The 14,579-nt window shown below is 43.6% G+C and overlaps 1 protein-coding gene across 2 annotated transcripts; it reads right to left on the reverse strand.

Annotated features, from left to right (window-relative positions):
- Positions 1-14,528, reverse strand: DCLRE1B (DNA cross-link repair 1B). Of its 2 annotated transcripts, XM_049880023.1 has the most exons (4): positions 14,074-14,528; positions 13,230-13,395; positions 12,570-12,752; positions 1-3,192 (listed from the first exon to the last, which is right to left on the reverse strand). In XM_049880023.1, exons 1-4 carry the CDS (start codon positions 14,260-14,262, stop codon positions 2,096-2,098), a joined length of 1,635 nt encoding a protein of 544 aa, XP_049735980.1. In that variant the 5' UTR covers positions 14,263-14,528; the 3' UTR covers positions 1-2,095. The 2 variants fall into 2 exon arrangements, with proteins under 2 accessions (XP_049735980.1, XP_049735981.1); XM_049880024.1 differs by lacking the exon at positions 13,230-13,395 and having other exon boundaries at positions 14,074-14,146.
- Positions 14,529-14,579: the final 51 nt, after the last annotated feature.

Consider the following 14,579-nt stretch of genomic DNA (forward strand, 5'->3'; position numbering starts at 1 on the left):
ATGATTTCCAAAGTTTCTTTTTTTATATACAGAATAGTTTTTTTTAAAGAACCAGAAGCTAAGAGAACCAACATTTGAGTCAGAATCAACTCAAAGGCAACGGGGTATCGTGTGCTAGGAGCCCTGGTGCAGTGGTTAAGAGCTATGGCTGCTCACCAAAAGGTTGACACTTCAAGTCCACCAGTCACTCCTTGGAAACCTTATGGTGCAGTTCTACTCTGTCCTACAGGGTTGCTGTGAGTCTGAATCAACTCAAGGGTAATGGTTTTGGCATCATGTGCTAATTAAGTACTGGTGGTTTAGTGGTAGAATTCCCAACTTCCACACAGCAGACCTGCGTTCAATTCCCAACCAGTGCACCTAATACGCAGCCATCACCTGTCTGTCAGTTGAAGCTTGTGTGTTGCTATGATACCGAACAGATTCCAGCGAAGCTTCTAGACTAAGACAGACCAGGAAGAAAAGCCTGGCAATCTACTTCTGAAAATCAGCCAAAGAAAATCCTATGGATCACAACTGTCCTATCCCCAGCTGATCATGAGGATGGCACAGGACCAGGAAGCATCTCCTTGTGCACAGGGTCGCCATGAGATGGACCTGACTCAATGTCAGCTAACAACATTCATGTACTAGGCACTGAGCTAGGATTTTACCAACTATTTAATCTCCAGGGCAGTTATGAGAGGCAGGTATTTTAGTCTGTTTTACAGATGAGGAACTGAGGCTCCACTATTTCAGCAGTTGGCCCAGGGTGCCCTGGATTCAAGTCTTCCTGCTGCACCATATGACTCGCCTGCTGCATCTTTTAGTAGGCCCATGGGAGGCCCATAGCCAAGGTCACTGACGAAACAGAGCTGTGTACAGCCTGCTCAAAAGCAAGACTTTATTTTGCTTTCTAAACTCTTCGTATCTCCTTCCAAAAGTAGAAAACACCGCTGCCCTCGTCCTACCAGCCCCAGACGAGAACAGAGCCTTCTTCATTTCTAAGGTTTGTGGCTCCAGTCTGAAGCAGTTTTTCTTCACGTGTCCAGCTCTACAAGCCTGGGCCCTCTCTCTGAGCCCTTTCCGTCACAGCCGTGGTATCTGCTGGCCTGCTTACTGGTTTGGCATTTTGTCAGGTCTGAAGCAGAAGGACAGGGCAGAACTGCACACTCCCGCCCCCTGCAGCCAGCTGGCAACCTGGTCTCTTCCCTGGATACGAAAACACACAGGCTGTGAGCTCCTGGTCCCTACTCAACTCAACCCAGGGGGAAGAGGGGAAGCAACAAACATCACAGCTATGTGAACGATCAGAGGAATAGCTGGCAGCACATTTGATCTTTTGTAACTTTATTTCAGCCAAATTGTCAGGGACCCCAAACAGCTGGGAGCCTTACTGTTCAGCTCGGCTACAGGTACTGCCTTGATGAGTGCTGCCTATCCCCCAGCTGGCTCTGCTTCGATGGGTACCCATGACACTAACTGTAGTCCTTCACGACGGAATCAGGGGTGGAATTTTTCACCACTGATCCAAGAAAGCCTCTTCGTTGCTTCCTGTTCCCTCCGAGAGGCAGTAACAGGAAATCACTTGGATGGGGTCACAGCAAGTCAGTGACATTCAGGATTGGGACGTGCTGCCTGGGCCACTACTTAATCAACTCACATTGACTATCTAGCACCACAGTTTGTTCATAACTTAAAAATAGAACTACCTAGGGACTTTAGTCTGGGAAGAAGAAGGGGAAGGGGACACAGCAGATGGGACATGACACACAAAATAACAATGCGAAATAATCTGCTCTTCCTTGATTCTATCTCTGTTCTGCACACACATAAGAGGGCTGCATGTTGAAAAAATCTTGAAAAATACTGGATTAAATAAAATTAAACAGATTAAGTTCCCACAGGACTTCTCAGGACCTTTAAAGTACTCATGTATATTGTGAAGGGGTTATGACAAGTGCTTTTCAGACATACTCAACTACAAAACTAAAGATTCCATAGGGACTGGGAAGTGCTGGTGCAGGTGAGCCCTCAGGGATCCTGGGAAGATAGAAAAGCAAGGCCCAAAACAAATAGCGCCATCGCTCACTATCTTCAAAACCGCAGTGCTGGATCAAACAAGGGGATCATTCTGTGCTCTCCTCTGTACTTCAGCGAGGGCTCTATGGTATTTTTCCACTTGCTGGTCAAAGCTCCTGGAAGAGAACTCTGCCTGGAAAAAGTTCACTGGAGTCAGGAGGTATTTCAGCGCCAGGCCCCTGTACTTGGTAGTCAGAAGAGGGGCAGCCCTGCTGCTGGGAGACTGAAGAGGCTTCTGGCCCATCCAAGTGCTCTGGTTCCTTGTGGTTGCTGGGCCATCATTGTCTCCACTGGGTACCAAGTGGGGCCCTAAACCAATTTCTTCCCCAGTTTTTGAAGAGGTAAACTCCTCATCTGTAGACCTTAACTGCACCGACAAGCCCAAGGGGGCAGTCACCACAGTTGCCATCCCCTGAGACTCAGAGAAAGGGACTAACCCATCCCATTCTTTGCTGTAGAGGTCTGGCAACAACTGCTCCTTGATCCGTAAAGTACAGAGGGAGGGCTGCTGCTCAGGGTTCCCAGGCTGGGGAGAAAGGTTTTCTTTCTTGACCTTTGAGTCCCTGTCAGGTTGACATTGATCAGCATTTTCTTCAAGAGATTCAAACACAACACCCTGGGTTCTCGGCTTCTTTAGCCTCCTTTTTAGCAGCCACAGGAAGCTCTGTTTTCTAGAGGAGAAACTCATGTATCGTCGCACAGAGGCTGGAACCAAGGGCATAGGGAGCCTGGGGCTCAGGCTGTCCTGAAAGTAGCGCCTACAAGGCTGTCCACTGACAATGGGCACCACCTGGCAAGGCTTCAGCGCTGCCACAAAGGCACGAAGCTCAGAGTAGGAGGAATGGTCAGAGTAAGGGATGATGTGGATATCAGGGTGGGAGATGTGGATTTTCCGGCTTGTGGGAAGGATAGCAATGGTAGGGTGGGTCCGGTTCCAGTGCAGCATGGTGGAACGGCAGATCTCCGTACGATCCACAGCATGGATGCGGCCAGCATTCTCGTCCACTGTGAATACATCTGCCAGACCCAGCAGCTGCACCAACTCCAGGCGCCGAGGACTCAACACCACCCATGTTCGAAACTCCAGGGCCAGCTGCTCCAGCAGAGACTCCTTTCCCAGGCTGTAGAGTCCTGAGTTATGTTAAAAGGATTAGAGGAAGTGAGAGGAGGAACAGAATCAAGCTACTAGGGAATCCTAATAAATCAACCAATGTTTAACAAAAATGCATAAAACTCATGGGCCAATCAGGGAGTATATCACAGAAGTGGTGGCATTTGAGCTGAGATATATGAGAGTGGTGGGGGGCGGCATGCAGAAGCCACTCACTCATTCAGTTCAAAGAGGAAGGCATCTACCAAGTGTCAGGCACTGTGAAGACAAAAAACAAGAAGTCTCAGTCCTCTAGAAGTACAATCTGCTACACCTACGTTCACTGCAGTATTACAATAGCAAAAAACTGGAAACAGCTTAAGTGCCCTTCGATGGATGAATGGATAAGGAAAGTGTGGTACATACATACAATGGAACACTAAACATCATGAAGAACAATGATGATTGTGGGAAACATTTTAACATGGATGGATGTAGAGGATATAATGCTGAGTGAAATAAGTCAATCACATAAGGGTAAATATTGTATGATCCCACTTTTATAACAAGACAAGAACAGATACATATACAGAGACCAATGTTCATTGGTAGTTCCCAGGGATGGGTGGGGGAGGGGGGAATCACTCGAGAGTGTAGATACTTGTTATTTCTGGAAATGAGAAAAGTAACACAGAATATGGGTGTAACGAGCACAGCTAGACCAAAGTAAATGATGCCATTAAGACACTCACAAGAGAAAAGCATGCTTGTGCTAAAGAATATGATAGACATAGTTTGGCGACAACATCGATAATAAACAAAAAATGAATGTATGATCACATGTAGGTATATAGGCATTTACACATATATGGGTAGGTAAAATGAGTACATTTGTGCACACAGAAGTATCTATATGTATGTGTAGATACGTGTGTGCATACATACACATTCATAGAGAATACATGACAGATAGTTTTCAGATCTAACCAAACACCTTGTGAAAATGGTTTTCTGAGTTTGAAAGCTTAGGGCCTTAGTCTCACAGGACAATTCAGTCAAATGGCATCACAAAGTTCCTGTTCTGCATCCTAGTGAGGCGAGTAGCATCTGGGGTCTTAAAAGCTTGTGAGCAGCCATCTAAGAGACATCTATTGGCCTCTACTCACTAGGAGCAAAAGAGAAAGAAGGACACCAAAGTCACAGAGAAAAAATTAGTCTACAGAGTTAAAAGCCTACCTGAGCCGTAGGCTCATCTACTCTGAGACTAGAAGAACTAGATGGTGCCTGGCTACCACTACCGACCATTCTGATCAGGGCCACTATAGATGGACCCTGACAGAACAGGAGAAAAAACATGGAACAGAACTCAAATTCTTATAAAATCCATACTTACTGGACCAACTGTGAGTGGAAGACTCACTGAGACTAGACCAATTCAGAGTGGAAGACTCACTGAGACTATCACCCTGAAATATTCTTTAAACCTTGAACCAAAACCATCCTAACATCACCTTTTAGCGAAAAAACAGATTGGCACACAAAATAAACTGTGAGTACTGTGCTCCATTAAAAAACCACGTATATGAGACCAAAAGGTCAACAATTACTCTAAAGCAAAGATGAGAAGATAATGAGGCAGGGAAACTAGAGTACTGAAAACAGAACAACCAGATTATAATTAAACAGTGTTGCTACATTGTAAAAAATGTAACTAATGTTGCTGGAAAATCTATGCAGAAATTGTCAAGTGGGAACCTAATTTGCTGTGTAAACTTTTACTAAAAACACAACAAAAAAAACTTAAAAAAAAGAAATACAATCTGCATGGGGACACAATGTGGTTAAGGGCAATGTCAGAGACACGCACACGGTATTACAAGGGCACAGAAGAAAACCATCTACCAGTTGATGGTGTTAGGGAAAGTTTCCCAAAAATGAGAACTGAGCTACATCATGAAGAATGGGTCAGTTAACCTGGCAAAGGAAGAGGGTGCTGAACATTTCGAGAGGAGTGAGTTTGGTGCTACTGAAGTACAAAGAAAGGACTGGGGAGATATGGCACTAGAGAGGTAGGCAAGGACCATAATAGAGGGCCTATGAGTCGGAATCGACTCAACGGCACTGGGCTGGGCATCTGCCCTGCTAAGGAGCTTGGTGTTAAATGAAGGGTAGCCACTGAAGGTGTGAAGCAGAAAAATGGCCTGTCAGGTCTGCATTTTGGATGAATCATTCAGTGGCTCTGTGAAAGTCTGACAAAAAAAAGAACATAGCTGCTGGAACTAAAGCCACTCCCAGTGGGTTACCTTTCATCCAAATAACAGACTGGCTTATAAAATAAACAATACCACCCATGAGTACTATGCTCCCTAAGTAATCAACTATATGAGACCAAATGGTCAACATTTATCCTAAAAGATAAGAAGCTAAGGAGGAGTGGGGATTCTAGATTAATCAAAACAGAATGGAAATAACGAGACTGTTGACACATTGTGAAAAATGTAACCAATGTAATGGAACGATTTGTATAAAAGTCCTTAAATGAGAATCTAATCTGCTATGCAAACTTTCACCTAAAACAATAAAATATGAAGAAAACCAAAGACACAAGGGAAATACTAACCTAAAGGGCTAAACAACCACATGAACCAGAGCTTACCAGCTTGAGCCCAGAACTAGATGGTACCCGGCTACCACCACCAACCACTCTAACAGGGGTCACAACAGAGAGTTCTGGACACGGGGAGAAAGATATAGAACAAAATTCAAATTCATGAAAAAAGACCAGACTTATCAGTCTGACAGAGACTGGAAGAACTCCCGAGACTATGGTCCTCAGACATTCTACTAACTCAGAACTGAAATCACTCCCAAAGACCATTTCTCAGACAAAGATTAGACAGGCCTATAAAGCATATAATAGCACATGTGAGGAACGTACTTCCTAGTCCAGGCAAGCATACAAGGCCAAATGGGCAACTCATGCTCAAAAGCAAGACAAGACAGGAAGGAACAAGAAAACTGGACAAATGGATAGGAGGAACTTGGGATAGAAAGGGAGAGTGCTGTCATATTGTGGGGATTGCAACCAATGTCACAAAACAATACGTGTACAAATTTTTGAATGAGAAAAATATACATACATGTTACAAAAACAGAATACAGCTGAAGGCAGAAAGGCCAAAGGCTGTCATAGCAAGAGGATAAAGCTGAGTTGGAATCAGCTCAGTGGGAACGGGTTTGGGTATTTTTTTGTTTGTTTGTTTGGTTAATAGAGATAGAGGAGCCCTGGTGGCACATTGGTTAAACACTCAACTGCTAACCAAAGGATGGTGGTTTGAACCCACCAGCCACTCTGCAGGGAAAGATGTGGCAGTCTGCTCCCGTAAAGATTATAGACATGGAAAGTCTTTTTTGGTTTAACAGGGAGAGATTTTTAGAAGTAGATCACCAGGCCTTTCTCCCTAGTCCATCTTAATCTGGAAACTCTGCTAAAACCTGGTCACCATCATCGCAACACCCCAGCCTCCACTGACAGATCGTGGCGTCTCTGCATGAGGTGCATTGGCTGGGAACTGAGCCCAGGCCTCCGCATGGAAGGTGAGGATACTACCACTGAACCACCAGAAAATGAGCCAATGAAAACTCTATGGATCACAACAGATTACGGGGATGGCACAGGACTGGGCTGTGTTTCATTGCATTGTGCCTGGGGTCGACATGAGTTTAGGACTGACTTGACGACAGCTAATACAACAACAGGGAGAGAACAAAGGAAATGGATTGAAAAAATATTATAGGAGGCAAAATAGGTAAGATTGAGTAAGTAAGAAGATATGAAGGAGAAGGACAATAAGAATGACTCCAAGATCTCTAGTTGGGAAGACTGGGCTGATGAAGGCAGTGTCATTGATGGAGACTCAGAATTCAGGACAAAGAATAGGTTGAAGAATAGAATGATGAGTTCAGTTTTGGATGTGTTATGTTTGAGGTATCTGGTATATCTGGGGTAGATATCAAGTGAACAGCTGGACAAACCTGTTTGAAGCACAGGAGATAAACAGTTGTCAAATGCAGCATAGAGGCTTAGTATGAACAAAATTACAGAGGCTAGGAAGATCTGGGTGTATTGGTGGAATGGTGATCATCCCAGTTGGACTGAACCATGGGTAGAAAGAAAGATGAAATACTAGGCCAAAAACCTTTGCCTGGGCCACATACGGGAGGATTCTGGGTGTCAGAATAAGAAGTCTGTAGGCTACAGGAGAATATGAAAGATCCTAATCATGGAAAAATATCATCAGAGCAGAGCTTTAGAAAAAAGATAATGCAGCAGCAGTGTTTTTCAATGGCTTGGATGACAAGGAGCTGGAAGCAGAAGTCCCAGTTAGAAGGCCCAATACTTATATAGAAAGAAATGAAGATCAGAATTTGGGTAAAGCTTATGGTAATAGGAGGAACAGATGTTATTTAATAGTTTTATTCAGACCTTTTCTGAAAGTCTCAAGTCCACAAGCAAACTGTAAACTCCTGAAAAGAACTTATATTTCTTTTGCTGTTGTTGTTAGGTACCATCGAGTGGGTTCTGATTTATAGCAACCCTATGTACAACAGAACGAAACACAGCCCGGACCTGCACTATCCTCATAATTATAAACATCTCAATTTGTATTCCATTAATTCCTGAAGTCTTGTTTTTCGCCAATGCCTTCAGTGCAGCTTGGACTTCTTCCTTCGATACCATCGGTTCTTAATGTTTTGAGTCCATTGTTGCAGCCACTGTGTCAATCCATCTCACTGAGGGTCTTCTTTCTCTTTTTTTGCCAACCCCTGACTTTATCAAACATGATGTCCTGCAGGGACTGGTCCCTCCTAATAACATGCCCAAAGTATGTCAGATGAAGTCTCGCCATCCTCGTTTCTAAGGAGCATTCTGGCTGTACTTCTTCCAAGACAGATTTGTTCATTATCCTGGCAGTCCACAGTGTATTCAATAATCTTTGCCAACACCGCAATTCAAAATGCATCAATTCTTCTTCTGTCTTCCTTATTCATTGTCCAGCTTTCACATGCGTATGAGGTGATTAAAAATACCATGGCCCGGGCAAGGCACACCTTAGTCCTTAAAGTGACATCTTTGTTTTTTAACACTTTAAAGAGATCTTTTGCAGCAGACTTGCCCAATGCAATGCATCAGTTGATTTTTTGACTGCTGCTTCCACGGACTGTGGATCCACGTAAAATTAAATCTTTGATAACTTCAACCTTTTCTCCATTTATCATGATGTTGCTTATTGGTCCAGTTGTGAGGATTTTTCTTTTCTCTATGTTGAGGTGTAATCCATATTCAAGGCTGGAGTCTTTGATCTTCATCAGTAAGTGCTTTGAGTCCTCTTCGCTTTCAGCAAGCACAGTTGTGTCATCTGCATATTACAGGTAGATAATGAGTTTTCCTTCAATCCTGATGCCGTGTTCTTCTTCACACAGTCCACCTTCTCAGATTATCTGCTCAGCATACAGACTAAGTACTGTGAAAGGATATTACCCTGATGCACACCTTTCCTGACTTTAAACCACAGAGTATCCCCATGTTCTGTTCAAACAACTGCTTCTTGGTTTATGTACAGGTTCTACATGAGCACAATTAGGTGTTCTGGGACTTCCATTCTTCAAAATGTTATCCATAATTTGCTAAGATCCACACAGTCGAATGCCTTTGTGTAGTAAACAAATCACACAGGTAAACATCCTTCTGGTATCCCCTGCTTTCAGCCAAGATGCATCTGACATTAGCAATGATATCCTTCCTTCTATGTCCTCTTCGGAATCTGGCTTGAATTTCTGGTAGTCCTGTCGATGTACTGCTGCAACTGCTTTTGCATGATCTTCAGCAAAATTTTTCTTGCATGTGATATTAATGAAATTGTTCGACAGTTGCCGCGTTCTATTGGATCACCTTTCGACAACTGCCGTACGTGGACCTCTTTCAGTCAGTCGACCAGGAAGCTGTTTTCCAATTTTCTTGGCATAGATAAGTGAGCACTTCCAGCACTGCAACCATCTGTGAAACATCTCAATTCATATTCCATCAATTACTGGAGTCTTGTTTTTCGCCAATGCCTTCAGTGCAGCTTGGGCTTCTTCCTCCAATACCATCGGTTCTTGATCATATGCTGCCTTACGAAACTGTTGAATGTAGACCAATTCTTTTTGGTACAGTGACTGTGTGTATGCCTTTCATCTTCTTTTGATGCTTTCTGTGTCATTTAATATTTTCCCCATAGAATCCATCAATATTGTAACTTGAGGCTTGAATTTTTTCTTCAGTTCTTTCAGCTTGAGAAAGGCTGAGTATGTTCTTTTGGATTTCTAACTCCACGTCTTTTCACATTTCATTATAACACCTTATTTTTTCTTCCCAAGCTGTCCTTTGAAATCTGTTCAGCTCTTTTACTTCACCATTTCTTCCATTCACTTTTAGCTACTCTGCGTTCAAGACCAAGTTTCAGAGTCTCTTCTGATATTTATGTTGATCTTTTCTTTCTTTCTTGTCTTTTTAATAAACTTTTGTTTTCTTCATGTATGGTATTCTTGATATCATCCCACAACTCGTCTGGTCTTTGGTCGTTAGCGTTCAATGCATCAGATCTATTCTTAAGACTGTCTCTAAATTCAAGTGGGTTATACTTAAGGTCGTGGACTTGTTTTAATTTTCTTCAGCTTCAGCTTGAACTTAATATGAGCAACTGATGGTCTCCTCTGCAGTTGGCCCCTGGCCTTGTTCTGACTAGTGACATTGAACTTCTCCATCATCTCTTTCCACAGATGTAGTTAATTTGATTCCTGTGTATTCTATCCAGTGAGGTCCACGTGCATAATTGTTGTTTATGTTGTTGAGAAAAGGTATTTTCAATGAATAAGTCATTGGTCTTGCAAAATTCTATCCTGTGTTCACTGGCATCATTTCTATCACCAACGCCATTTTTCAACTATTGATCCTTCTTGTTTCCAACTTTTGCATTCCAATCACAATAATTATCAATGCATCATGATTATATATTTGATCAACTTCAGGCTGCAGAATTTGGTAAAAAATCTTCATTTTCTTCATTTTTGGCATTAGTGGTCTGTCAGTTTGTCATACTGTGGTGGTTTGCATGTTGCTGGAGGAAACCCTGGTGGCATCGTGGTTAAGTGCTACGGCCGCTAACCAAGAGGTCGGCAGTTTGAATCTGCCAGATGCTGCTTGGAAACTCTATGGGGTGGTTCTACTCTGTCCTACAGGGTCGCTATAAGTCAGAATCGTCTCGACAGCAGTGGGTTTGGTTTGGTGATGCTGGAAGCTATACTACCGGTATTTCAAATTCCAGCAGTGTCACCCATGGTGAGCAGGTTTCAGCAGAGCTTCCAGACTGACTAGCAATCTACTTCCAAGAAAAATAAAAAACTAGCCTGTGAAAACCTTATGAATAGCACTGGAACATTGTTATAGTGCTGGAAGATGAGCCCCTCAGGTTGGAAGGCACTCAGAGACTAAGGAAGAGCTGTCTCCTCAAAGTAGAGTTGACTTTAATTACGTGGATGGAATAAAGCTTTTGAGGTCTTAAATTGCTGGTGTGGCATGACGCAAGATGAGAAGAAACAGCTGCAAACATCCACAAGTAATTGGAACATGGAATGTACAAAGCATGAATCAAGGAAAATTGAAGTTGTTAAAAATGAAGTAGAATGCATAAAGATCGATATCCTAGGCATTAGTGAGCTGAAATGGACTGGTACTGGCCATTTTGAATCAGACAATCATATGATCTACTATGCTGGGAATGACAAACTGAAGAGGAACGGTGCCACATTTATCATCAGAAAGAACATTTCAAGATCAATCCTGAAGTAGAATGCTGTCAGTGATACCGTAATACCATACTCATACAAGGAAGACCATTTAATACAACTAGTACTCAAATTTACATACCAACCACTAAAGCCAAAGATGAAGAAATTAAGATTTCTATCAACTTCTGCAAACTGAAGTTGACTGGCCTGGAATACAGTAGGGGGCTTATTAAATATTTGCAAAATTAATCAAGCCCCAACCACAGCACCCTTCTGGACAGCTGGGCTTCTCTGGTGGGTAAATTCTGCACTGAAAAGCTAAAAACTGATTAGGACTGATATCTTTTTTTTTTCTGTATTTATTTTTGGTAAAAATATACACAGTACGTCATCCACCCATTCAACAATTTCTACACGTACAGTTCAATGACATCAGTTACATTCTTCTCATAGGACTGATATTTCTTCATAAACATTCAAGGAATCCTGAGAGTAGGGGCCATCTCTCAATCACTTTGGTAATCATCTTGGAAGGCTATATCATTTTCCAATGCCTTTGTTTTTTGTTTTCGTTTTGTTTAACGCCTCTTTGAAACTTCTTGAAGAGTTTCAAAATATTCATAACAGTGGCAAATCTTTCTCCTTTTGAGGACTTACTATGATTTTGGAAACTACAAAAAAAACACTTAGAACTAAATCTACTGTATTTTTTAAAACAAAAATTGATTTTCATATACCATCTCAAAAGACAACTTTGTCAAAAGAAAAGTCCTAAAAATGTTTTGTACCATTGTAGAATCACTAGAATAAGCACATGGTGGGTTTTTTTCAAGGTATGCAATTGAAAGCACAACACTCATTTAAGTTCTAGGTTGTGATAAATTTCATTCATTTATATAACAAATATTTTGAATGCCTCTGTCGGTCACTAACTGGGCATTTGGGAAATATCCATAAGTAAAACAAAGAGCGCTGCCATCATGGAGCTTTCATTCTAGCAGGGAGGAGACAGACAATAAAAACAGAATATAATGAACACGTACATTTTGTAACACATTGTAAGGTGACGAGTGCAATCTTGTCACTCTCCTACTGAAATCCCTTCAATAGGAACAAGTTCGACATGGCTTACAAGCACTCTTTGGTCCAGTCCCACCTGCATCTTCAGCCTCTTCTCCCGATACTCTCCCCTTCACCCACTATATTCCTGTCACACTGGCTGCCGCTTCTCAACACCATAAACATAAAAGCTCCTTCCCACCTTCATCCATAAGCTCAAGGAATTTACAGCTGCATATGTGGGGGTGGGGGGGGAGTGTTTGTGTGTAGCAACACATTAAAACAAGATGGATAGTGTATATTGGAAAGTAACGAGTGCTACAAAAAAGACAGAAAATGAAACTACATAGGGGGTCAGGAGTTAGGAATGTGGGGGTGGGGGATGGCAGGCAGGTTGTTTTAAATAAAGCGATCAGGGTAGGCTTTATGGAGGAGGTGAGATCTGTACAAAGACTTGAAAGATGTGAGAACCCTTAAAGAACCTAGATTTACTGGCTATGGGTAAGGAAAAGGAACAGAAATCACTCACCGATCTTTATATTATGCTGTGGGTACTTCCGGATGAGTTCGATAATCTGGCGGGTAGCTTCTTGTTGGGAAGGAAGAATCAGGGCTGGGTTGCAATTGGTGTTGTCTAGGTATAAGGTATGGATCTGCTTCCCCAATCTCAGGGCCGGCTCCTTTAGCATGGATGGTATATATCGAAAATCACCTGGAAGAACAATATAAGAGAGGCAGAGGATTGCTTGGGAATCCCCATAAGAGCTTCTGTTCCAGGGGAGTCTCAGGATCCAGTCAGGTTTCCCTGATTCAGGAAAGGGACAGTCCCTGCTCCAGGAAGTATCAGGGAGGAGACAGTGTGGTCACTGTGACAACCAGAGACAAAAGTCAAAAGAATAGAAGACAAGCCTCTCCCAACACCAACAACAGATGGGCATTTGTTTACTGGCCTATGGAAAAACCATCATCTGGTTAGGCACTGGGCTTCTTTGTGTACACCTTCTTTGTGGAAATTTCCCCATTCTGCTCCTGTTTTTTAATTATTCTACTAGTGGGAAATTGAGAAAGGGTCACTGTTCTTATTTGAGAAGAAACCAGACAGTCTCCTGACTTCTATGATGAGTTAGGGCTGCTCAAAAAAAGTAGTATGTATGCTGGGAAAGTGGGAGGGACCCCTCAGGAGACCCACCTGTGTAGAGGATGGTTCCAAAGTATCCTTCAAAGAGAAACATGACAGAGCCAGGGCAGTGATTGGCATCGATGAGGGTTACAGTCATGGTCTCTTGCCCAATTTCATCTAGAGGCAGTACGTGGCTCTCACCAACCTCCAGGGCTCGGATCCACTGCTTAGGTACCTGAGGAAACAGCTGGTTATCCCAGTGACCACCGACTCTCCTCCCTGATACCTCCCTTTTCTGAATCAGGGGAAGCTGACCAAATCCTGAGACTCCCTGGGGCAGGAGCTGTAATGAGGGATCTCAAGCAATGAGTCCTCCCTTCTCCCTCTTTCCACCCCACCCTTTGAGTTCAGAAAAGTGCAGTGGTTGATTCCCAAGCTTCTCTCATCATAATAATCCCTTAGGCCACTTGATTTGAAAAATTCCAGCCAGATTTCCAAGACCCGTATCAGCCATATCTACTGAATCAGATGGGATGTGAGGGAGAAGAAAGGCTTGGAGAATCTGTATATTTAACCAGCACGTTAGGTGGATTCTCAAGATGAGGCAAGTTTGGGAAACACAGGCCTAGTTTATGTGAAAAGTGTGGAATAGTCCTCAACGGGACTAAAAGATCTCCCCAGTTTACAGCTGAAATATCCAAGTTGGCCGGCTGGAAGCTACACTCCTATCCTAAAGGTGCACTTCTGGGTTTAAACAACTCCCGAATTTGGAAAATCAGTCCTCCTGGTTCCCACTCGGTTAGGCTCCAAGGCAGTGACATATATCCTTCTTCCCCAAAGTCTCTGCCCTTGAGTTTGGAGTTCCCCAGATGCCTGGCCCAGCTCTACGGGGACCGACTCCAGCCCCCCATACCTGCAGGCGACGATGCAAGAGGTGGGCAGAGACTGGGGAGCAGTAGAGGGGCCGGGCCCAGGTGCTAGACAGGCCCACGGTGTGGTCCGAGTGCATGTGGGACAAGAAGAAAAGCCGCGCGGAACCAGCCCGGCGCAGGCTCCAGAAGTCCACAGCGATGGGGGTATGGGCAATCAGGACCCCGTTCATGGTGACGGAGCTGTAGAGTTACCAGTGGGATCTTCATGGGGACAGGGTTCCCGCGTGAGGCTTCCCCAACGGCGCCTCGAAAAAAGTCAAGCTGGGGCAGGAACAAGGCTAGGAATCCTAAGGCAAAGCCAGCATAGTGGATAAAGAAGTTATTAGAGTGGGTAGAAAGAAGGAAGTAGCCGTGCCCATAGGGGCTCCGGCGGGATCCTAAACCGAGAAAGACAGTCGAAAGACCACGACTGCCAACCGCGCGGGAGCAAGGGCTCGGCCCGGCACTCAAAGCGCGCGCTTCTGGGCGGAGACAGGCCGGAGTAGCC

The sequence above is a fragment of the Elephas maximus genome, chromosome 3 (genome assembly GCF_024166365.1).
Source record: "Elephas maximus indicus isolate mEleMax1 chromosome 3, mEleMax1 primary haplotype, whole genome shotgun sequence".
In the NCBI taxonomy this organism is placed as follows: domain Eukaryota; kingdom Metazoa; phylum Chordata; class Mammalia; order Proboscidea; family Elephantidae; genus Elephas; species Elephas maximus.

Excerpts from the sequence above, each read along its gene's own strand:
- DCLRE1B (XM_049880023.1), bottom strand. The coding sequence starts at position 14,262 with ATGAACGGGGTCCTGATTGCCCATACCCCCATCGCTGTGGACTTCTGG. Across the intron at positions 12,753-13,229 it reads TGGAACCATCCTCTACACAG|GTGATTTTCGATATATACCA; the intron begins GTGGGTCTCCTG and ends TTGTTCTTCCAG. Across the intron at positions 3,193-12,569 it reads ACAGCATAATATAAAGATCG|GACTCTACAGCCTGGGAAAG; the intron begins GTGAGTGATTTC and ends AACATAACTCAG.